General features: G+C 31.0%; 1 protein-coding gene across 4 annotated transcripts in view; it reads left to right on the forward strand.

Annotated features, from left to right (window-relative positions):
- The window catches only part of LOC117178747, a 141,380-nt gene that overhangs the window by 41,225 nt on the left and 76,647 nt on the right, over nucleotides 1-23,508 (forward strand). For all 4 annotated transcript variants that reach the window (XM_033370179.1, XM_033370181.1, XM_033370180.1 and 1 more), the window contains one exon: nucleotides 11,494-11,572. In XM_033370179.1, the coding sequence (XP_033226070.1) occupies nucleotides 11,494-11,572 (79 nt within the window). The remainder of the gene's footprint in view (nucleotides 1-11,493; nucleotides 11,573-23,508) is intronic.

Genomic DNA, 23,508 nt, shown 5'->3' on the forward strand with positions numbered 1-23,508 from the left:
ATTATTGTTTATTTTTAAATAATAAATTATATAAACAAATTCACATATAAAATGTTTTTAAGCGGAAAGAAATTGTTTTTCTCCTAATTTTCTTAATATTATAGGATTGATGATGTTCTATAGAACTACGTAGCAGAGTATAGCTAATCCTTAATGTTATAAACAAATTATATAAAAAATAAACATTACATTCAGTCATAGGCAGAAAGAAATAGTTTTTTACTTTTATTATTTTTAAAACTATATTGACAATTGAAATATCATTATGCAATTTTGTTAGGTCTTACTATTTGTTTATTTTATGTACTAATTAAGTAAACAAGCAAATGCACATTTTGGGCGATTATAGACAGAAAAAATCGTTCTTTTATCTAGTCTTGTTAAAATTATATTTTGAATGATTTTCTTTGACAAAGTTTTGTGATAAAATGGAATTGGTAAAATTTATAAACAAATTATGTGATATACACATTGTAGGTGTTTATAATCAGGAAATCAATTTTTTTTCTAGAAGACGTGTTAAAGTTATGTTTTCAATGTTCTTTACTTGAACTTCTTGTCGAACAATGCAGTTTATAAAATTTATAAACAATTTGTATGAGCAAGTTCACATTATACATAATTAATTTAATATAGTAAATATCATTTTAAAATAATGCAAAACAATGTTTTTTTCAACCCTAAAAACGAATAACAAACGCATTTGTTTATATACTTTTTTCATAAAATATACAAGTGCAAAACGTAGTAAATTAAAAAAAATATATTGTCAATACAATTTCAGCAATATTTGACTTCAATATAATTACTTCCAAAGTTTTTCCCTTCACCTCGTATTGGTTTTCTCTAAAATTGAGCAAGCAGCGAATTTTTTCAGCCACTTTTGTTTTAGATTATTTTTTCATCTCAATAAATACTTACATAACAAAAACAGTTTGTTACTCCTGGAAAAACTAAATTTTAATTAAGTCTTGTCTTTCACTTCTTAACGAAAAGAAAAAAACATCTTTGTGCTAAATACGAAATTAAATAGCGTGCCTGCTGACGCTATAATTAAATTGTCTTTGATCGAGTTGAGGCGAAATAACATGAAATAAATAGAAATAATAATTGTTCTGTGACGAAGATTTAATGACATTGCAGCTTCGATCATAAGGCACAAAAAATTTTATTAAATTTTCGATACTTACGGATTTGTCTAGGTTCGATAATATTAATCCCCTCCTCCTTTTTTGATCAACTCCATACTTTAAAAATAGTCAATCATCAAAGTTAAAACCTTAATTTGAAAAAATGACAAAAGAAGAAATTTATTGTCAAAGATTACGAGAATTCTCATGAAACGGATATTAGTGATAAAATTAGTTTCATAACAAGAAGAGTGAATTGAAACTTATTGTCAGTTTAGTAATGATAAAAAATTATCTTTATAAATTAAAATATTATTATATTGGTACCATATTACAATATATAAAATTCGAAGCCTTATGTCCAATTCTTAATACCTTATTCTCTGATTGATTAGAGCTACCAAGAAAAATATTCGTAAGTGTTTAAAAAATCATGCTTCATTAAACATAAACAACTCAGTTGCTCAAAATATTACTTAAAAAAAAGAAATCATTAACCAAAAATCTTTATGAACCACGGTGAGTTTTGACTCACTTCATCCCGAAAAGGCTTGCGCATCCTGGATTTTCTATTTAAACTTCTAGGATTTATCGGGATTATTTTGAGCTCAAAAACAAAAAAGATGGCTTTTTAAATTAAAAATAGATTTCTTCGATTAAACCATGCAGTGAAGGATTCAAAAAGTGCTTGAGAGTCGAATATCTGACGAAAATTGAAACTCTTTTTTTTCGTAAAATGGTAAAAAAATTATCAAAGATTAGTTTTTTGACAACTGCTTCTTTTCAGTCTAGTGCAACCCAACTGCATGTATAGAATCAAAGTATATAAAAATGCCTGTAAAACAAAAACAAAAATCAAACGAGAGTAAATTAATTAAAGGACGCTTAGTATTGATTAGGTTTAAAAAAGCATTGCTCTAACTCTAATAGCACAACAATTATGGCCTTCTAAAAAAGATTCATTATTAAAAAATGTTGTCAAGCACCCATATTTTAAAATAAAATTCCTCGTTTTCTAACAAATCATATTTTTCAAGCAGTGCAGTTGATGGTCGGCAACAGATAAATTAAATAGGACTCAATTTTGAGAAAACCTGAAAAACAATGTTGTAGATCTAATAATAACGAAGTTTTAGAGATTTTAGAACATTTGATTTTTGTCTTGTTATATATATATATATACAAAACTAAAAAAAAATATTGAAGGGTTTCAGTTCTCGCAAGAAATTCAGCTTCTGGATCTCTTTTTTGGAGTTTAACACGGTTGTTATTTCAACAACAAAACGATAAATTTTAAATAAAAAACACTGTAATAAAATTTTTTTTTAATTCTAAAAAAATGGAATAGTTCAATCGCCAAAATACTAAATCTTATTTTTGAATTTAAAACAGTTTGATTCACACACAAGGGATGAATTTTTAAAAAGAAATATAATAATTAATAAAACAGAAAATTTTCAATTTTTCATAAAAACCAGCTGGATTTTAGAAAAATAGACAAATTTTTAACATAATAGTTAAATTTCTAATCAAGAAAGTTTTTCCAGCAAGAGAGAAAAGAAATTTTAACTAATTTGCTGAATTTTTAAGTTATCTTTAACTAAAAAATAAATTTTGAACAAGAAGATCAATTTTCTAAGAAAAAAGAATTTTCAAGAAAATACTTGAATTTTCAAGAAAAGACTTGAATTTTCCACTAAAAATGATCAAATTCTAACCAATGATTAAATAATTGAATACTTAGTTAAAAAAATTAGGTTTTAATCAAAAAACAGGAATTTTCAACAAAATGGTTCAAATTTCGACCTAAAGAAGAAATCTTTATTAAAAACCTTAACACTTGAATTTTGAACAAAAATCATTTCTTAACCAAATAAAAGTTGAGTTGTTAATTAAAAAAAGATTAATTTTCGAAGAAAAATGTAATAGTTGATTTTTTTAACTAAAAGTGAACGATTTCCCGTAAAAAATTGAACAATTTTTTTTTATACTCATGCATTTTTACAAATAATCCTTATATATGAGCTTACCAAATATTTGATATATGTCGTTTTATTTACTATTGTTACTTCTAAATGCTTGCGACCTTCCCCTGGGCTTCCGTTTTCTTTGACCACTACCAACTTAAATATTTCAATCTATTCGGTAATACTACTTTCTAATTCTCTTTCTTTAGGAGCCATTTCTTGACTTTTTTTAACCAGTGCAACCAGCTTTCTCTCTCTCTATCTCTCTCATATCATCCAGCTTTCTCATAAATTCCTCTCTCTCAGCATTTCCATTTAAAGCTCTACTCAAACTCTCTTCTTCATTTATCCATCACCTACATTTTCTTACGTACACCCTCTCTCACTTCGAATCTTACCACTCTATTCTATTTTTTCTCCTTTTTAATACTTTTTGGGTACTCTGGTTTCTCCTGCCTCTTAACCAATAAATACCAGCTGTTGTACCTTGAGTCCTAGATTCTTTTACATCTTTTCTCTCCTTGCCTTTCCGTCATCTCTTTTTCTATTTCTGCCAATATCTACCCCTTGCTTGTATATCACATTCAAACCTGATTAGGTATCTCTTTTCCTCCTATTACGAAAGTCCCACGTTACACCCTATCTCTTTTTACATAACCTCCTGGACACAAGCTTGTACAATTCAGCTTCCCTTGCCATTTTTTATTTTCCCTTCAAAATCTCATTTTCCCTTCAAAATCTCAGGCTATTTTCAGTTGAATGACCACCATTTTCTCTCGTCCTATCTCTTCCCACAGGATATAACCTGATTAGCTCCAACTTACTACCATGGTCCATCTCAAAAATCTCTCATACAGACTTGACACTCTCTTATACTCTTTCCACACATGCATTTCCACTTCATAGCTCAACACCGACCACACTAACAGATCCGAACATCCACACTCTCATCCTTGAGTCGTCCTTGAACCTTCTTTTACCTACACCCCATCCTTTTCTCATTACTTTACTCGTGCGTTTCAATCTCTCTAGCACCTGTAGCTTGTTCCCTCCTTTCGCTTCGAATCAAAATCTTGGGTAGTAAAACTGCTTCACCAGCATTACATCTTTCTTTTTGAAGCACATCATCTTAGTCTTATACACATTCACTGTTAGACCCTTTACTCTAAAATACTCTTTGGACTCTGTTAATATCACATTAATCCCTTTTTCATCATCCGCTACAAGCACTAAGTCATCTATACATGCTAGTTAGTACACTTTGCCTGTTCCTAATTTTGTTCTCCCTTTTTTCCATCTCATCTTCTCCTCTAGATCTGTCAGAATAACACTAAATAGAAGTAAAATCAACGGGCACCCTTGTCTGATTTTCTTTTCTGCCCAGATTTGATCGACTTTCTTTTATCCTATCTATCGAATTATTCGATAGAATTAACGAGATGGGAAGAATAAAGGAGGTTTTCTCTAGGGCAAAAATAAAATGATTTAGATTGGGACACAAAGTTAGGGAAGTAATGTATTGAGAAAAGAAAGAGAACAGAAAGGACAGAAACTGCAAATGAGAAGAGGGAAAATGGGAGCATTTATGGAAAGGATGTAGCAGAGAAATGATAGATTGAGAAATCTTTCAAGAGAATGCGGTAAAGATTCTAGGGGAGGCTGGATTGGGTAAAAGTGGATCAAGGAGACGAAAGGGGCTAGAGAAAACATAAGAGCATGTACGCGAAGTATGTAAAAGAAAAATAGAAGGTAAAGGAGGCTGGCAAGAGAGTTTGGTCAAGATTCTAAGGGAGGCTGGATTGGAGGCAATGTGGATGAAGGAGTTGGAGGGGGCTAGAGGAAATATTACAGCATGTGTGGGAAGGGTGTAGTAGTGAAACAGAAGATTAAGAAAGCTGTTAAGAGAATGTGGTAAAGATTCTAGGAGAGGGTGGATTAGACGAAGAGTGAATGAAGGAGTTGAAAGGAGCTAAAATAAACATGGGAGCATGTATTGAAAGGATGTAGAAGGAAAATATAAGATAAAGGAAGCTGGTAAGAGAATGTGGTAAAGATTCTAGGGGAGGATGGTTTGGTACAAGAGAAGTGAAGGCAAAATGATACGGAAGTCCCTCAAATTAAAAACATAAAGATTTGTAACTAATGGTTATGTAATATCATGAGTAGATATATATGCGGTTGCGTTCACGCTTTTTATCTCTCGCCTTAGATCGCTCAGTCACTCGTTCGCTAACATGTCCCAATTTGCGCTGTCGTAGAAAATAGTAATAAGGATCTAGATATAAGATTTTTTTAAATTGGATTTTTCATATTTTTCATTATTATATGCATATCTTTTATTTATATCTCCCTTCCCATTTAATTAGAAATTTATATTATAATAATATTTAACTGCAACTCTATAGAACTAGAACAATATTTAATATTATTTACTGCATTTTTTTTGTAGAAACAGCGTTTTCTTGTAAGAAGAATTTATAATTAGACCAAAATTTCCATGATAAAGCATTGCATGACTGTCGCATGGCAAACATATTAATCAGATCTAAATACAGAACCAGGGCACAAAGTTAAACAAAGCATTACCTAATGTGTACTGGCATAATTTTCAAACAGATGTAATCACATCAATGTCTGTTGAACGTTCAACACAGTGGAATAAGCTGATCGTATCTCAGAAATTCTCCTTCTCTCTCTTACTTTCGTTTACCCTGATTTGTTCTCCTTTCTTACCCTTTTGATGTATTTGTTTCTAAATCACATATTAAGTTTTCTAAAAATTTATTAGGAATCTCATATGTTGATCGTTTCAGAAAAGTTATGCATTTTTAGTGAGGAATTCGTAAAGTAATGTTTGTTAATTATATTGATTAAAATAATTAAACTTCTTTAATCTAGGATTGATTAATTTCGAAACTAAATTTCTGGACAAAAAAATATATAGGGGGAACCTTTACTAGACATATAAGGGAAGGTACGAATAATGCAAAAATGTGACTGGGTTTTAAAAAACAATTTCAGTATTATTTTTTTATGTATACCAATATTTAAAAGGAATTTTTACAATCAGCCTTTTAGCATGTACTTTCTATTTTTAAATTAATAAATTGAAAAATATGTTTCTGAGAATGCGATGAAATTTATTTTCCCTGACAGATTATCAATTTTCAAGGAATTAACTTTCTTTCAGTATTCCTCACAGGTTTATAGGATTCCAAGGAATTTTCAAATTATTTCAGTTAAATAAGGTGGTTCCAAATGATTTGAAATATTTTACGTTATTTTAAAAGATTACAAGGAATTTACATAATCTTCAAATGGCTTCAAGGAATAACAGAAGATTTTAAAGGATTTTAAATATTTTAGGAATTAAATTGAATTACAATTGATTTTTAAAAATAATTTCAGTAATTTCATGGGATTTCATAGGATTTTAAATATTTTAAGAGCATTTAAAACGATTTCAAGGAGTTTCCATGAGCTTTACAAATTTGATAGGGGTTTTACAAGAATTAAAACGGTTTGAAAAGAATTTAAAATATTCTAGGGTTTAAAAAAAATTATGATGAATTTTCAATCGATTTCAGTAATTTAATGGGATTTCAAAGCATTTGATATATTTTCGGGCATTTAAAAATATTTCAAGGAATTTCCAAAAGATTTACAAAATTTCAAAGGATTTTAAAATATTTCAAAGGATTCGAAATATAATAGGGAATTTTAGAAAGATTCCAAGGAATGTTTAATTTATTTTAATAGTTTTAAAGATATTTAAGAGGATTGAAAATATTTTAGGGTATTTAGTAATATTAAAAAGACATTTTTAATTCATTTAAGTTAATTAATTTGATTCCAAAGAATTTAAAATATATTATGGTATCTTAAAAGATTCCAAAGCATCTTTTAATGCTTTAAATCGTTGTAAGGAATTTGAAAAGATTTTCAAGGATTTTAAATATTGTATGAAATTTTTCAAGATTCTAAGGAATTTTTTATTAATCTCAGTAACTTAATATAATTTTAATGGATTATGTAATACTTAAGGGTATTTCAAATTATTCGAAAGAACATCCATGGCACCTATAACATTTTGTAAGGGATTATAAAAGATATAAAATTTTTAAAAATATTTTACGAAGTTGGAAGAAATTTTAAGGAATTTTCAATCGATTCCAGGTAATTGATTTGATTTCAAAGGATTTTAGGACATTTAAAATATTTTAATGCATTTTTAATAAAGCAATATTTAATTAATTTCAATAATTTAAAAGGATTTCAAAGCGTTTGAGATGTTTTAGGACATTTCGAAAAATTCCAAAGAATCTTTAAAAGATTTACTAATTTTCAAGGGATTTTAAAGGATTTTAAAGTATTTTAAAAGAAATTTAGAATTCACCCTGAGTTCTCTCAAATTCTTTGGAATTCTTTTGAGTTTTTTGAATTCACACTTATTTTTTGAAACTCATTCAAATACACACAATTAAATGAATTTTCAAAAATTTTTGTTTAACTCACCCCGATGTCTTTTAAACTTATGTTTCATTCGAATTTCATTTGTATTCTTTTGAATTTATCTTGAATAGTTTTAAAGTCTCATGGATTTATCATAAATTTGTTAAAATATGACTAAAATTCTAATGAATTTCAGCGAACTCTTTTGAATTATTTCAAATTGAAACATTAATAAAGCACAATAGTTGCTTTTTGGATTATAAATTAATCACCGTTATTTTATATGTTTAAAATTTGACTTTTATAAGTAAATCAGGCTGTGACAGTCCTATTAAAAATAAAAATGAATACAATTTTTATTAGACATAGTTAGCGTCATTTATAAATGACTCTATATTAGAAATTCTACGATAATAACATTCTTCTCTTGAAATAATAATGGTCAGGAAGAATAAGAAATGGTTTAGGGAAAAACCAGGCAAAATTCAAGGAATTTTAAGAACAAATTTTTGCGATCACTCTGTTTGTTGTTTTACATTTATGTTTGAAAATAAACTTGTTTCTAGTCTTGGAGAATGTCTCCAACTCTTTGGTATGAACAGGGCGTCGTTGAATTGAAAATAACCGCCAGCCACGACCAGCTGTTGGCACGGGTTCGACTGTTGACACAAGTTTGACAGCTACGTTGACAAAGTCCTGAGTCTTGGTGCAGTTTGCACTTTTTACGATTTTGAAACCATTAAAAGTCGATAAATTCCAACGAGGCTACGAACATCTAGGCGCAGATAGGGTTATTTTGAGAGCCTGAAGACGACTCTAATGTTCTCTTGTAAAAACATGGGAATCATCGAGACTGTCCCCAATGGTTTTTCTGTTTGTCAACCCGTGGCTGCGGGAGAAAACAAACATTAGTTCCCTGCCAAGCCCATCTGGGTGACAAGGTATTTACTGCGGGAGAGATTCAGGGATGCATCTAAAATTAAAAAGACCCAGATCATTTTTGATTTATTAAAACGACTAATTATTTCACACCGCCTACCTTTTGCTTATTAATGTTTCGAAACCCCAAACAGGAACCCTTAGAGATTCGTATGGCTATCCTTCAGATGGGATCTCTAGAAAGGATAAAATTTGAGACTTTGTCTTGATTTTTGGATTTATAATGTCATTCAGTCCGTCGTTATTTTTCACAAGATACGATAGGAGATGTAAGACGAAATTCGAGACGACAGTTAAGACGACATTCAAGACAAAATTCGAGACCAGATTCGAGACAACATTTGAAATAAGATTTGAGAAAAAATTCGAAACAAAATTCCAGAAAAAAATTCTAGACAAGATTTAGGGAGAAATATAACACAAGATTTAAGATGAAGTTTGGGATGATATTGAAGACGAGATATCGGGAAAACATTTGAGATGAGATTTGAGACAACATTCGACACGAGATTCGAGACGACATGCAAAACCAGATTCAAGGCATAATTTGAGACGAAATTTAAGATGAGATGCGAGACGAGATTAAGTTTGATATTTGACAGTCAGAACAAGATTGGAGACGATATTTAAGACAAGATACGATACGAGATTCGACACAAGATTCGAGATCAGATTCAAGATAAGAATCGAGACAAGATCAGGTAGAAGATTTCAGATCTAAGACAAGATTCGAGACAAGGTTTGAGGTAAAATTTGAGACGAGACTTGAGGTGAAAATAGAGACGAGATTCAAGATAAGATGAAAGATAAGATTTGAGCCGAGAATCAAGCTGAGCTTCAAGACGAAATTCGTTCGAGGCGAAATTTAAGACGATTTTCGGGACGAGATTTTTAATAAGAGATTCGAAACAAGATTATGGTTGATATTCGACATTCGAAACAAGATTGGAGACGGTATGTAAAGCAAGATACGAATCGAGATTGGAGACGAGATTCGAGACAAGGTTTAGGAAAATATTCGGGACGATATTTTTGAAAAGAGATACGAAAAAAGATTATTGAGATTCGATACTCGTAAAAAGATTAAGGTTAAAAATCGACACACGAAACAAGATTGTTAACGATATTTAAGACAAGATACGATACGTGATTGAAGATGAGATTCGAAACAAGACTCGAGACAAGATTCAAGATAAGATTAGAGACAAAATTTCAGATTTAAGACAAGACTTGAGACGAGATTCGAGATGAGATTCCAAATAATATTTGAGGTGAGATTGGAGACGAGACGCAAGACGATATTTTAGAAATTCGAGACGGAAATCGAGATGAGATTCGAGACGAGATCCGAGACGAGATGAGATTCGAGATTATTTTTGAGATGAAATTAAAACAAGATTCGGAAGAAAATTGTCTAAAAAAGGTTTCAGACGACGTTTGACACAAGATTTTAGTTGAGATTAGGCACATTCAAGACAACATTCAATACTTATTTAGGACAAGATTCAAGAGAAATTTATGTGAAGATTCTGCGAAAGACTCAAGACGATTTAATAGGCTAGGAAATGCTTTTTTATCGGCGTATGTCGCCTACTTTGTCTAATTTTTTTCATAATACAGTAAGAATATCGGATATCTTCTAAGTTCTAAAATAAAATAACGTCAAACTACTTTGTTGTGAAATTTATGAGAATTATAAATAGTTCGAACTATTTTGATTAAAAAATGCAAAGCTTGGCTGTTTTCAATAAATACGATCTATTTAAAGCAATCGATTAATAATGTTTTGCCGTTTAAAAAAAGTTGAACCTATTTATTGTGAAATACCCAAACTTTAAATCCATTGTTGATTTCGTAAAGAAATTAAATTTTTTCATTGAAAAAGATTTTAACGGTGAATTTTGTTATCAAATTTTGTTTTAAATTGCCAAGTAACATCTATTTTCAAGTAGTCGCAATAAAAAATTAACTTCTCTCACATTTTATATCGAATCTTTGATTCTTAATGAACTACGCAGTGCCAATCCCGAAAAAGCAAATTTCCTTCATTAATTAATTTATAACGACAGCATTTTTTACGTATTCTTACCAACTAGCCATTATTTATAAATAGTTGTGGCACAGATATAAGAAAAATCTGATAATATTTAAAAAATCGTTTATCTGAAAATTTGAAAAAGTCAATTTTGTCATTAAATAAAAAATAAACCAAACTTTTTATCAAAAGTATTAATTCACAATTTTTTCCAAAATTTAAGAAGCTTCTTTTTTAATCAAATCGGTCTAATCGAGTGAATAGAGTAAAAAAATAGTTAAATATTTATCCAAAAAATATTTTGTTTTAGTCAAATAATGGAAGAATAATAAGAAAAGAATGAATATGCTTAAATATCAACTTTTATTTAATAATTTCTTTGTAACATTTTTTTCAAGTTGCCATATTCATTTGAGGCAATTGAAAAAATGTTTGCACTATTAGAAAGGATGAAGAAAACCAAATCGAAAAATATATTTATATTTGTAGACTCAATTATATTTTGAACCAAAAAATGTACGTTTTCATGCAGCGCATCGGTAATGTAAGCAAAAACTTTTTTTTTCAATAATTAAAAAAAATTGTAAATTCGATGGAGCCCTGGTAGGTACATATTGCTAGTATCACCATCGCACGCGTCGCTTGCCGATATTATTTATAGCAGGAGACGAATTCTTTTTCGGGGCCAGGAACGCGATAGCAAACCCTGTCTGGCGCCACTGAAACTTAAGTGCGACCACGTGTCTCTAACCTAAATATGCTTATGCACACTCTTGACATACATGCACACGAAGCTTCTCGAATAATAGTAAATTACTCTTAAGTTACTATCAGAAGCATTGCCTGTCAACTAAACATATCTCCCATGTCATGGTCTATTACTAAAGTTTTAAAGGATGTGCTACGAATTCATTTTCCACTCTCTTATTATCTCACGACTCAACTTAAAGACGCAAATTTTATTTTTCAGGGATGCACCGAGAAAAGAAACAACCATTTTTGGAAACTCCGAGGACCATAACTAAACAAATTGAAAGCTACATTGCCAAGTGAGGACTTTCTAAAATTATGTTTTATTTATTGAAAATCAGTGTTAATTAAATTTTTTTGTATCTCCTCTCTCTCTCTCTCTCTCTCTCTCTCTCTCTCTCGTGTCTTAGCAACTCTTTCTCTGTTCCCATACACCACTTCTCACTACCCCTTTTTTCCTTATCAATTACCGCTCACACCTCACTGCCAACTTTCTCCTCTTAGCTATCTGCCCCTCTCTTCTATCTACGCTTGCCTCTTCTGAGCACCCCCCGTCTCAGTAATTTATCTTCTTTACGTATCCTCTCTGGTACATATGCTTCTCAATTTTTTTGTCACTAAGCTTCAGTTTTGCTCTCTTGCACTTAATTGTCTCAACTATCCTTACAGAAAGAAAGAAAGCTTAGAGGGGGAAGTTAGTTGTGAGGTGTGAGCGGTAATGGATGACGATTGAAAGGTTAGTGAGGGGTAGTACATAGGAATAGAGGAAGAGGTTTCAAGAAGCGGGAGGGAAAGAGGGGATATATAAAAATGTATAAGAGTGGGCCGATGGTCATGGGGGCTAAAGCGTAGGTGTTGAACCTACACCGTCGGATAGTGGGTTCGATTCCCGCCTCGCGCTCTGAAAGAACCTCGGTGGAGCATGCGATGAACACTAGTACCGGTAGAGGGTCCTTAAAGATGTTGCTCTTGGTGGTTCGGAACCGACCTTAAACTGTAGATCCCTTTCTCATCATCAAGGAAGTTTGTGGGTGTTGTGTAAAGAAATACGGAAGAAGGTACAAGAAAAATGTAAACCCTTAGGCTTCCATTCCATAAAAAATGTATATAGATATATATATAGTGAACATTTAATCCTCTACAACCCTTTTTCCAGTTCAAGAGACTACTAACCATCCCTTCATCCTCTCCTATGCTTTATAACTTTTAAGCAATCCACCCTTTTTCCTCATTACCTTTATCTCATATTTTATCCCTATTTACATTCCACTGGTGATAGTGGAAAGAGGGTCTCAAGGAAAAATGAGAAATTAGAGAAAGAGATAAAATATAATAAGGGGTGTTCATACAAAACAAGGGATGTAGAAGTATATGAGTAATTTAAGAAATCTGTATTATCGTCAGAGATAGTTACCGCTGATCAGTTCGGATATCTTTTCCACCACAATGATAATAGAAATCAAACAATCGTTTAAGTTAACTTTTCAAATAACAGATAACACTTAATAGCCATTTTTGACTAGATGGCAAATAAATTTAAAAAATTTTCAAAGGTAATTATCATCGATCAGTGTAGATATCTTTTTCATTACCGCGAAAATAGAAATCAACCTATTTTTCAAGTTAACTCTTTAAATAACACAAAATACTCAACATTGCTTTTTACTGTAAGGATTAAATTTTTCTGAAAAAATCTACTCTCTTCGCACCACTTGGAATCGAACTACAGAACTTCCGATTTCTGGTCGGGTGCTTTCCTATTGAGCTACTAGATAGATCGAAAGAAGAATACATTTTCAGAAATATACGCTATCTCAAGCGTAAATTTAGAAGAAGATAGCGTCTCCTTCTTAAAAAGGATTCTTCTTTCGACGTTTCTAGTAGCTTATCGGTAAAGCAAAAATGAAGGGGATGCGGAATTATATAGGTGTAATTCATGGATTTGGAAAGCGTTAAGGGTTTGCGTGGTGAGGAAGGAAGGTTGAGAGGCATATAGGGGCTGAGGGGCTGAAGAAATATATAATAAAGAGGAAAAGAGTAGAAGAAACTCATATATAGAGGAGTCCATCAGTGAAGAGGGTGAATTTATAAGAGTGACAGAGGAAAGATACAAAGAAGCAATGAGGATGTATATGGGTGTGATGTAATGATGAGTGTGACTAGGGGATGTATTGGTTGATGGGCTGAATGATAAGGTAGAGGAATATATAAGAGAGGGGCTGATTACGACGATTAAAATAAATGATTTATGAATCTCAACACACGAACTAGTCTAAATTGTACCTTTTTAGGTAAAATTTGTTTTAAAAAAAGAAATTTAAATCGATATGTAAATTTGAGATACTCTATTGAAGTTTCGTCTTTTTTGTTAATTTTGTGTGTGTTTATGTTCTCAATGTCTTAAAAATGAATGTATTTAATTTTGATAGATATATAATTGTCCCATTTAATATTATCACCATTTTAAATAATTTATGGACACGATTTTAGCTTATTTTTAAGAAAAACAGGGTGGTTGAAGGTGAGAAGGGGAATCGAGGTTCGGAAAGGGAAAGTTAGGAAAATTAAAGGATGGGCGCTATGTCCTGGAAGGGAAGGGGATTCATAAAAAAAGGGGGAATGATGAGAAGTAGGGGGAGTGATGAGATGGTAGGGGTAAACAGGAAAATTATAATAGAGGAAGTAAGGATTGGTAAGGGAGACGTAGGATACGGGATGAGTGCTAATGAGAAGTGAGTGAAAGGAATGGGTAAATGAAGAGTAAGAGGGTAGATACAGTGAGAGGATGTACTAGGAAGTAGTGAAGAAGACACAGTGGGATCCGATGAGAAGTAGAGATTGCAAAGAGGGGAATTAGGGAAGAAGGCATGAGGAGACGTGGTGAGTAGACACAAAATTCAGAAAAATATTCAAAAGGAAAATTGAGACATGATTAATGACGAGATTCGCGACAATATTTGATAGGTTATTCGACACAAGATTCGAGACGAGATTTGTGAAGAGATTAAGTTGAGACTAGACACTCAAACAAGATTCAGGAAGAGATTTAAGTCAAGACACGAGACAATATTTTAGACGAGATATGAGACATAATGCGATAGAAGATTCGAGACGAGATTGGAGAAAAGATTTGAGATGAAATGTAGAAAAATATTTAAGACGAGGTTCAATAAGGCACTGAAGACAAAATTGAAAAGGACATTCCATACAAGATTTGAGACGAGATTTGAGACGAGATTATATTGAGATTCGAGACGATACTTGAGACGACATTCAAGATCAGATTAAAAAAGTTGTTTGAGACAAGATTCGTGACAAGATTTATATGAAGATTCTGCACAAGACTCGAGGTGAGTTTTGAAAAATGAAGCAACTCAAAACGAGACGAGACTCGAGACAAGATTTCAGAGAAGATAAGATCAGGTTAAATGAGTGATAAGAGAGTGATATAAAGTAGAAGATTAGGAAGGGTGAAGGGAGCAGGAGAGGAAGATTTGAACAATTTAATAATCTACGAAACCCTTCTTTTGTAGATTCCTGTCCCCTACTTTCTCTAGTTTTTTCAGAATATAACAATATTCGACATTAAATTTGGGCTATCATTTAACGAATACGCTCTATTTAAAGGAATCGACCAAAAAAATCTTTCCAAATAAAGTCATCGCAAATAGATTCATAGTTGCTTCCGTAATAGCTTGTTCGATAAAAAATATAAAAATTTAAAAAAAAATGAAAATTGATTAAATCATTAATAATCCTTGTTCATTTGCAAAATATCGGAGCAAAAAGTTATTGAAAATACATTCTTCGATGATTTGTTCAAATGAATTAATCCTGTTCGTGTAAAAAAAAGCCCGATTCCCCCTAACCTAAGCAAGATGAAAAGGGAAAGTAGGAAAAATTAAGAGATAGGTTTCAGGGTCTGGAAATGATGGAGGTTGATCACAAGTAGAGGGAGTGATGAGGAGGAAGACTTAAGTAGGGAAAAAATGAGAGAGGAAGTATAGGTTCAGAAGCTTGATAAGGTAGGAGAAATTAATAGAAATTAGTAGAGGCGACGGAATTGGACGCGATGAGAAGCAGAGAGAATGCGAACAGGTGTAGGAGGGAAGGAGGAACGAGGACACGCGATGAGAAGTAGGAAAGGGCATGCAAGGAGACTTGGAAGAGATGAATGAGTATTTTAGGGATGCGGATGTATGATATAGGGGGCGCTACAGGTGGTAAGTAAAAGACCATATGGAGGAGGGAATGGATGATAAAGAAAGAGGCAGGATGTAGGAAATGAAATTAAAAATAGACGGCGGGGCGCCATGGCACGCAATGATGATTATCCGAGGGGAGGGAAGTGGACACGATGTAAAGTAGGTAAGTGTGAAGGGGGTAGGTATAGGAGGGGCTTGAGGGACTTTGAAGGAGGGAAATTAGGGATTGTGGTAGGTAGGATATGGGCCGAATTTGGACAGGAATTGAGGACGTAAGAGAGGCTGATATAATGATGGAATGGGGCGAGGGAGTGAGTAAGGAAGGTTAATGTGTAAGATAGGATCGGATCGGGTAAAGCAGGGTACGCTAGGATAAAAGAAGAAAGTTTATTAAGAAGGAGGAGTGAGAGGGGAAGTTAAGCAATTGGAACAACTCAATTAAAGTTTTAAGGGACTACAAAACCTCTTCTTGTAGGCGCATGATGCATAATTTGATTAACTTTTTCTTAAATTTTCTTTAAAATAGACGATCAAGTAATCTTTTAGAAATAAAATTCAGTAAATACCATACTATTGGGGTCACAGAATTAAAGTTTAAGTTGATTGCAGCGCGCGTTTGAGCGATTCGTTGGTAAAGGTTTCAGAGAAGTAGCCATGTCCATTGACCATCCTTACTGCCTGAAGGCATTTCTTGATTACCGGTCGAGAAGGGCCGCGCGATTTTAATTAGCGAGGTTTACTCTTCACAAATACCGACCAATCTATCCGCACGAGCCACCCGCTCTGTAGCTTCGATCAAAAAGTTAAAAAAAATGGATGATGATGTTTACAGCGTCCTGTTTATTCCAATTTAATTTATATCAAAGCACAGTCATAAAAGTACGTGAAGTCGTGATATTTTGTATAATAATGTCGAAAGTGATTATATTAATTATTTTTTTCTTCAAAATTAGTAGTAATTATCTTTAAATGAATCCATTTACTTGATTCAGATTGAACGTAAAGGTACTTTCTTGTATTATAAAATTATGTTTATACCCAAGGCTATTTTAATTGAATGGTAATTTTTTAGTTTTAATTGGAATATCAAATTTTTCCTCTTGTTAGCTGGACATAAAAATTATTCCAAATTCATTTAGGATCATTTAAAATTAGATGCAATATTGGGAAAGTTTTTTAGAAAATAAATTAATTAAAGCTACAGTAACTTCGTCAAAATAGTAACTTGTTACATTCCCAGTCACTGGCTCGAGTAAATTGAAGCTACTGCAAAGTTAAATTTTTATGCACAAAAACATGTGTTACATGTCAATATTAAATCTTTAAAATTGAGCTAATAAAAGAAAGTTTTTAAAATTGCTTCACTTTTTGTAATTTATATTAAATATTGCAAGGTCTTAAATTGCAAATTTTCGAAATTAAGGACTTTAACATTTCAAATCGCTGAAATTTGAGAGTTTTCAGTTGTAACTCTTCAAAATTGTAGGACTTTGTTCAAATTTTAGAAATTTAAGATTTTTAAATTTTTTTTATAATTGAAAATGATTTAATTTTAATGATTTACTTCGTAAGTTTCTTCAATTTGAAAGACTAAAAATTGAAAACTTGACTCTTGATCTTTAAACTGAGCGAAATTGAAGAGTTTTTAATATCTACATCGCTGAAATTGGAAACCTTTTAATGTTTACAATTTGTCTAAAAATGTTGCAATTTTTAAATTTAACAATACAAAATTCTTCAATAGAAATGCTTAAAATTTCTAATTTCATTAATTTTGAATATTTAGAATTTCCAAAGTCATAAAAATCATCAAAGTTTCACCATTTTATTGATATAACTTTAATATTCAACACTTTTCATTTGTAACTCTTCGAAGTGGTAAAACTTTGAATTTTAAACATTCAAAATTACTTTAACTTGGAACATTTAGAGATAACAACTTGAATTTTTATTTTCAACTTAAAATTTCAATATTTTTAATTGGTAATCTTAAAAATAAAATTTTAAATATTAAATACTAAAACTTGAAAAAGTTACAAATCTGATAACTAAAAATTTATTTATGTTGATTATTTACTTTCGAAATTTCTTCAATTCAGAAAATTTAGTATTTAAAATTTGACTGTTGATCTTCGAAATTATTTAAATGTATCAATTTGTATATATATATACATCCTTCAAAATTCAAGATGTTTGAATAAATATTTAGGGAAAATATTATCTTCGAATTAATTTCTGAGCAACGAAATATTAAAATGATCAATAATTAAGAATGTTCCTAAATTATCAAAATAAAAGCATTTCGAGTTTTGAAAATTTGCACTTAAAAATTATGCATGTTTTAAATTGAAAAATTTAAATTTCTATTGTTTGGATAAATTACATTTCAAATTTCCTCAATTCAAAAGATTTGAAATTGAAGACTTCACTTTCGATTTTCAAGCGCAACAAAATTTATCAATTTTTATCTATAAATCTGTAGAATTTTAGTTTTGAATTATAAATTTTCTAAATTGCACTATTAAAAAAAAATTATAATTACTTCATTTTCAAGTATACACTATAAAAATTAAAGTATTTTTAATTTTAAATTTTCAAAATAGTACCTTTTTCAAATAGGTGGTAATAATATAATGATTATAAACTATATACATTCAAAACTAAAAAGCTTGCCGAATTTTCAATTGTAAACCTCGTGTTAAGAATGAAAGACAGTAGGGAGACTGACAATTACATAATGTCTTTTAGGAGCATCATATTATGATATAAAATCTCAAATTAACTTATTCATTTTTTTCTTTGCCTCTGATTTCTGTTGGGAATATATGTGATGTTACTTAATCTCGATTGAAATCAAAATTAAATTGAAATTTATAAAATCCGGTGTAGCTATTTAAATATTTATTTTAAATCCATGATTATTAATCATATTTTATGGTATTTTACGCTCAAGCAGAAGTCTTAAACTTGCCTTTAAAAAATCAAACTAACCTTCTTATTTCATCTTTCTGCTGAAAAAAATGGTTATTCTCGCATCATATGTAAAATTTCTAAAATATAATTTAAGATTTTATTGAAAAATAACATAAAATAACTGGCGAAATTATCAGCCAGGTGATTCTCAAACTCGACTCTCGAAAAACCGGCTAATCTTTGAAGGTGGTTTTCTACAGTTTTCTTCTCCCCTGGCCAAGCATGCAGACAAATACATGTACTTTTAATAAAGTCAGATGCAGCCGCGTGTTGACACTAGTTGTGATTAAATTCATAAATTGATTCTAAATGACTTAAATAATACTTTGGCTTAGCAGTAAGTTTGACCTGCGTTTAGACCTCTAATTCACCGGTGTTTTGAAATAAAAATACATAGTACAGACCTTTTTAACCGCAGTGCTACGGGACTTAAATGTATAAAAATAATAATAATAATAATATTTCGGCACACTATTTTCAATTTCCCCATTTTATTAATTGCACAAGTAACCATTTGACATTGACTGTGCGTCAAACAACCACTTCCTATTGGGAAACAGGGAAAAGACTGTCCACCGTGTGTATTGCTGGCCGACTATGTCTTTCATTGCTTGTGTCACCGACGTGACAAATGAGACGTTGTCCTACGTTTGTTCAAATTACATACAGCATTCTATGTACCCTCTCACCACTTTGAAATATTACTCTTACAGTCCCTGAACTAGCTCGCTTGTCACGAAATTAAAGTTAGCTCTTGTAATCAATTTATAAAAGAAATTTAATTTTTCTTATAGAAGTTTTCGATAACTTTGGCTAGTCGTCCCTTAATATCGGGACGAAGAGTCCATTTCCATTTTTATTTAAGCCAATTTTTTTAGACTGCTAGATGCAGGAATTTTTTAAATAAAAAATTAAACTCTTAAGTTTTATATACAGCAGTAGCAGTTGCAGGAATAATGCGTCCCTAGGCATTACAAACTATGTTACTCCACTTTACTAGGCATGAACATGAGCAAATTTCTTGTTGACTAAGATGGGCTGAGAATGACTGTATGGATTTCATCACATCCACAAATTAACGATAGTTGCCTCCGAATTTTTTAGAAGTACTCGCATTTGTCTGGGACTTTGGCCAGGGGAGAAGAAAACTGCAGAAAACCATCTCCCGAGTTCAGCCGGTTTTTTATAGTCGAGTGTTAATGCTGATATTTTCCCCAACATTATTAAAACCTTTTCATATAACTTCTAATATACCTCCTTAAATTATGATACTAAATATTTTAGGTAGTAGAAGTTTTGTATTCAATTTTACTCATTCGTTATTTAAGAAGAAAGATATAATTTTTTCACCCACGTTTTTGTTCTCTTCGTTATGTTGCCAGCTATGTGTTGTGATGCCAATAAAAGTTTGCAGGGATCGTTAATTTATATATTCTAAATCATTCTTAATATTGAAAAATAATTATTTTATTAATATTTTTCTTTTATTTTTATGCTAATTTACAAAGTTATAGTTACTAGACGCAAAATATCAGTACCCGTTATTGAAAAATCACCTGTAACCAATATTTTATTTCTGAAAAAATTGCAATCATTAAGATTTTACTTCAATTTATTAATTTTAAATATTACCGATACGAAATATGTCGAACAAGAAATTAGAAGATTTTAAGAAACTTTTGCTAATTTTGCAGAATTTACACAAATTTTAAGAAACATTTGACTTTTTTAAAAGAACTCAAATAGTTTCAGAAGTTTTGAAAAGATTCAAAAATAATTTCAATGTCAAGAAAATTAAAAAAGAATGTAAAGCAAATTGTATTTTTTCGAAGATTTCCTAAAAGAAAAAATATTGAAATTTTTTGAAGTTTTCCAAAAAAATATACAAGTTTCATGAGATTCCTGGAAAAATATCAAATGATTTTTTATTTTGGAATATCAGGATTTAAATAATGTCAAAGTCTTTTTGATTTTAAAGGGGGTTTTTAAATTTTTAGGTCGAATTTGAATTATTTGAAAAGATATTTAATAATTTTGAAAAAATTGCAAAAATAATTTATGATTTTGATAGATTAAAAAGACAGGTTGTAGATTTTTGAAGACTATAAAATAATATTTCAAAACATTTTGGATTTTTAAAGGTATCTAGATGATTTAAAAAAGTTTTTAAGGATTCCATCTAAAGAGTGAGTTTAAAAATTATTTTCATATTTCAGACCTTACACTCTTCCATATTCCCCTCTTTTCCTCTGTTTAATAGTTATATATTATATTTTTAAAATAATTAATGAGCATTTTTAGTAGAAAATTAATCTTCTTTCTCAAAATTGCGTCCAGGAGTTTTTTGTGTTGAAACTTCAACTAATTGGTTGAAAGTTGAACTAATGTTTTAAAAATCCATTTTTTTGGTGGAGAAACGTCATTTCAGTAAAAAATTATGTTCAGAGCCTTTTTGCTCGAAATATCTATAATTTCGTAGAAAATTAAAGCATGCGTACTTGTGTGTTGAAAATTCAATTTTTTTGTAGAAAATTCGACTATATGCTTGACAATTAAACTATCCATTCAAAAAATTAACTTTTTTGCAGAAAAATAAATTTTTTGTTATAAATTCGTAGAATTAAACTTTTTTGAGGAAAACTCGCCTTTTAGGGCATACCATTTTTTTATTTGTTCAAAATTCATCTTTTCACCTGTAGATTTAACTATTTTGTTAAAAAATCGTCTTCTTTGGTTCAATTTAACTAGAAAAAAGTTAATTTCGTTGTCAAAATTAATTTTTGAACTGGAAATATAACTATTTCATTGCTTGATATCTGTTTCGTTGAAAATGTAACTTTTTTGGTAGAAAATTCAATTCTTTTGTAGTAAACTAACTTTTTTGTTGAAAATAGGTTGTGCCAAGTGGATAATTCCACTGTTTAATGGAAAAATCGTGTTTGTTAAAATAAGATTAAGCTTCTTTTTAAAAAAACATAATTTTGATTGAGGATTCAACTAACTATTTTTTCTGTTAAAAACTCATATTTTTGCTTTAAAAATTCGCCTTTCTTGATTAAAAATTACATTTTTGGTGAAAATTTATCTTTTTGGGTTGAAAATGCATCTATTTTGTTGAATCATTTTTTTGGGTAAAAAATATAACTATTTTGTGTGATAATTTGTCCTTTTTGATTTAAAATTCATACATTTATGTATGAAGTACGGAATATTAAATCTTTTGTTGATAATTTTATCTTTTTTTGGTTTAAAAACTGAACTACACTGCCTTAAAAATTGAACTGTTTTATTAAAATTTAATTATTTTGTTAAATATTCAAATACTTTGTTAAAACTTAATTATTTATTTGATAATTCTACTCACTACAGAATAACTCTTTAGAAACGCGAGAAAACGCGAATTTAAATACGATATTATAATTTTCTAGCGAATTACGTCAGTGCAAACAAAAATAGAAATCCAAACAGATGACAACTAATAGTTCTCGGTTCACCGAAAAAAGACCATTTTCTTGAGACCTGTCATCGTGATAGTCAAGTGTCGTGTTCTTTGCTTTTTTCTCGATGACAAGTAATCGGGAATCAATTACCGACACGTATAGAAGCGTTAAGAAACACGGCGGATCAGGTCCCGTTCGAGGGAGGGTGCCCTTCTTTGAGCTGCTTAATCATTAATCACCCGCTTTTTAGCCCGAAATTCCCTCGCGCCTAGTTTACAAAACGAGGGTCGTCAGAATTGCCCCGTCACCAAGAGGGCTGCTTTTTGTACGCACGTCAAGACAGAGACGGTCTTGTAAGGTAGATCAATCCCTCTTTCACAAAATAGACGACTCGTAATTAACACAGTGCTCTCTTAAAATGAACCTGTGAAATCTCACTGATTTACAGTAAAATCTCACTGGTTAAAACAGCGAGAAGTGTCTCCCTGACAAGCAGTTATATTTAACTGGCCTACCCAGTAGAATTCCGTCACTGATCCATCCAGTGAAATTCCGTGGCTTGTTCAATCAGCGAGGTTCACTGGTTCAATCAGTGAAGTTCACGGGTTAATCAATACCAGTTGCCAGTCGCAAGCTTCACTTAAAATCAAACCTAAGTGGCCAGGGGTTCATGATTTGACTGTATGGCGGGCTATATCACTGGTTGAATCTATCATATGGTCTCACTGGTATATTCAGTAACGCTATTTTAGTTGATTCACTTACTGGTTTATAAAGTCCAAATCGAAAAAACAATAGTTTACCAGTTAATATTAAATATACTGATTCGACCAGTGAAATTTCACTAATACTGTTTAAGAGAGTACTGTTTATATTTTTAGGGTTTTATAGCCCCGAGCAGAAATTCATAAATACTTGGGGGGATTAACATTTATTCTATGCTGTATTAAATATGGTGGGGGGGGGGGGCAAAACTACTTATTGCATGTGATACTTTTTACTTCTGCAAATCGCGAAAAACAAAATTTAAATTTTTGTTTAATATAAATAGGTACAAATTAGATTTTTAAACAACTTTTTGTTAGCTCTTTTTCGAAGAAAAGTTTCCAGTTTTCTAATCTACTATTTGAAAAGTATTAGGAATAAATTTCAATATTTGTTTAAATTATTATTCTGTAGTCTATAAATGAACAAAATCCGTTGAACTCTATCGCTTCAGGTTCAAGGTCATTTGAAGGTCATTTGAAGGTCAAATCGAGAAAAAACGGTAAAAAAATTTTAAAAAAATATGTTATAGGTTTTTGGGGTCGCTGATTACGAACCTGGTGTCCGCTGACCTTTATCGCGTCAGATTCAAGGTCATGGAAATGACATATTTTTTTATTTTTTCAGCGTTTTTTATCGATTTGACTTTCAAATGACCTTGAGCCTGACGCGATAAAGGTCAGCGGACACCAGGTTCATAATCAGCGACCCCAAAAACCTATAACATATTTTTTTTACCGGGTTTTCTCTATTTCACCTTCAAATGACCTTCAAATGACCTTGAACCTGAAGCGATAGAGTTCAACGGATGCCAGATTCGTAATTAGCGACTCCAAAAACCTATAACGTATT

This window comes from Belonocnema kinseyi, chromosome 8 (genome assembly GCF_010883055.1).
Source record: "Belonocnema kinseyi isolate 2016_QV_RU_SX_M_011 chromosome 8, B_treatae_v1, whole genome shotgun sequence".
Taxonomy (NCBI): domain Eukaryota; kingdom Metazoa; phylum Arthropoda; class Insecta; order Hymenoptera; family Cynipidae; genus Belonocnema; species Belonocnema kinseyi.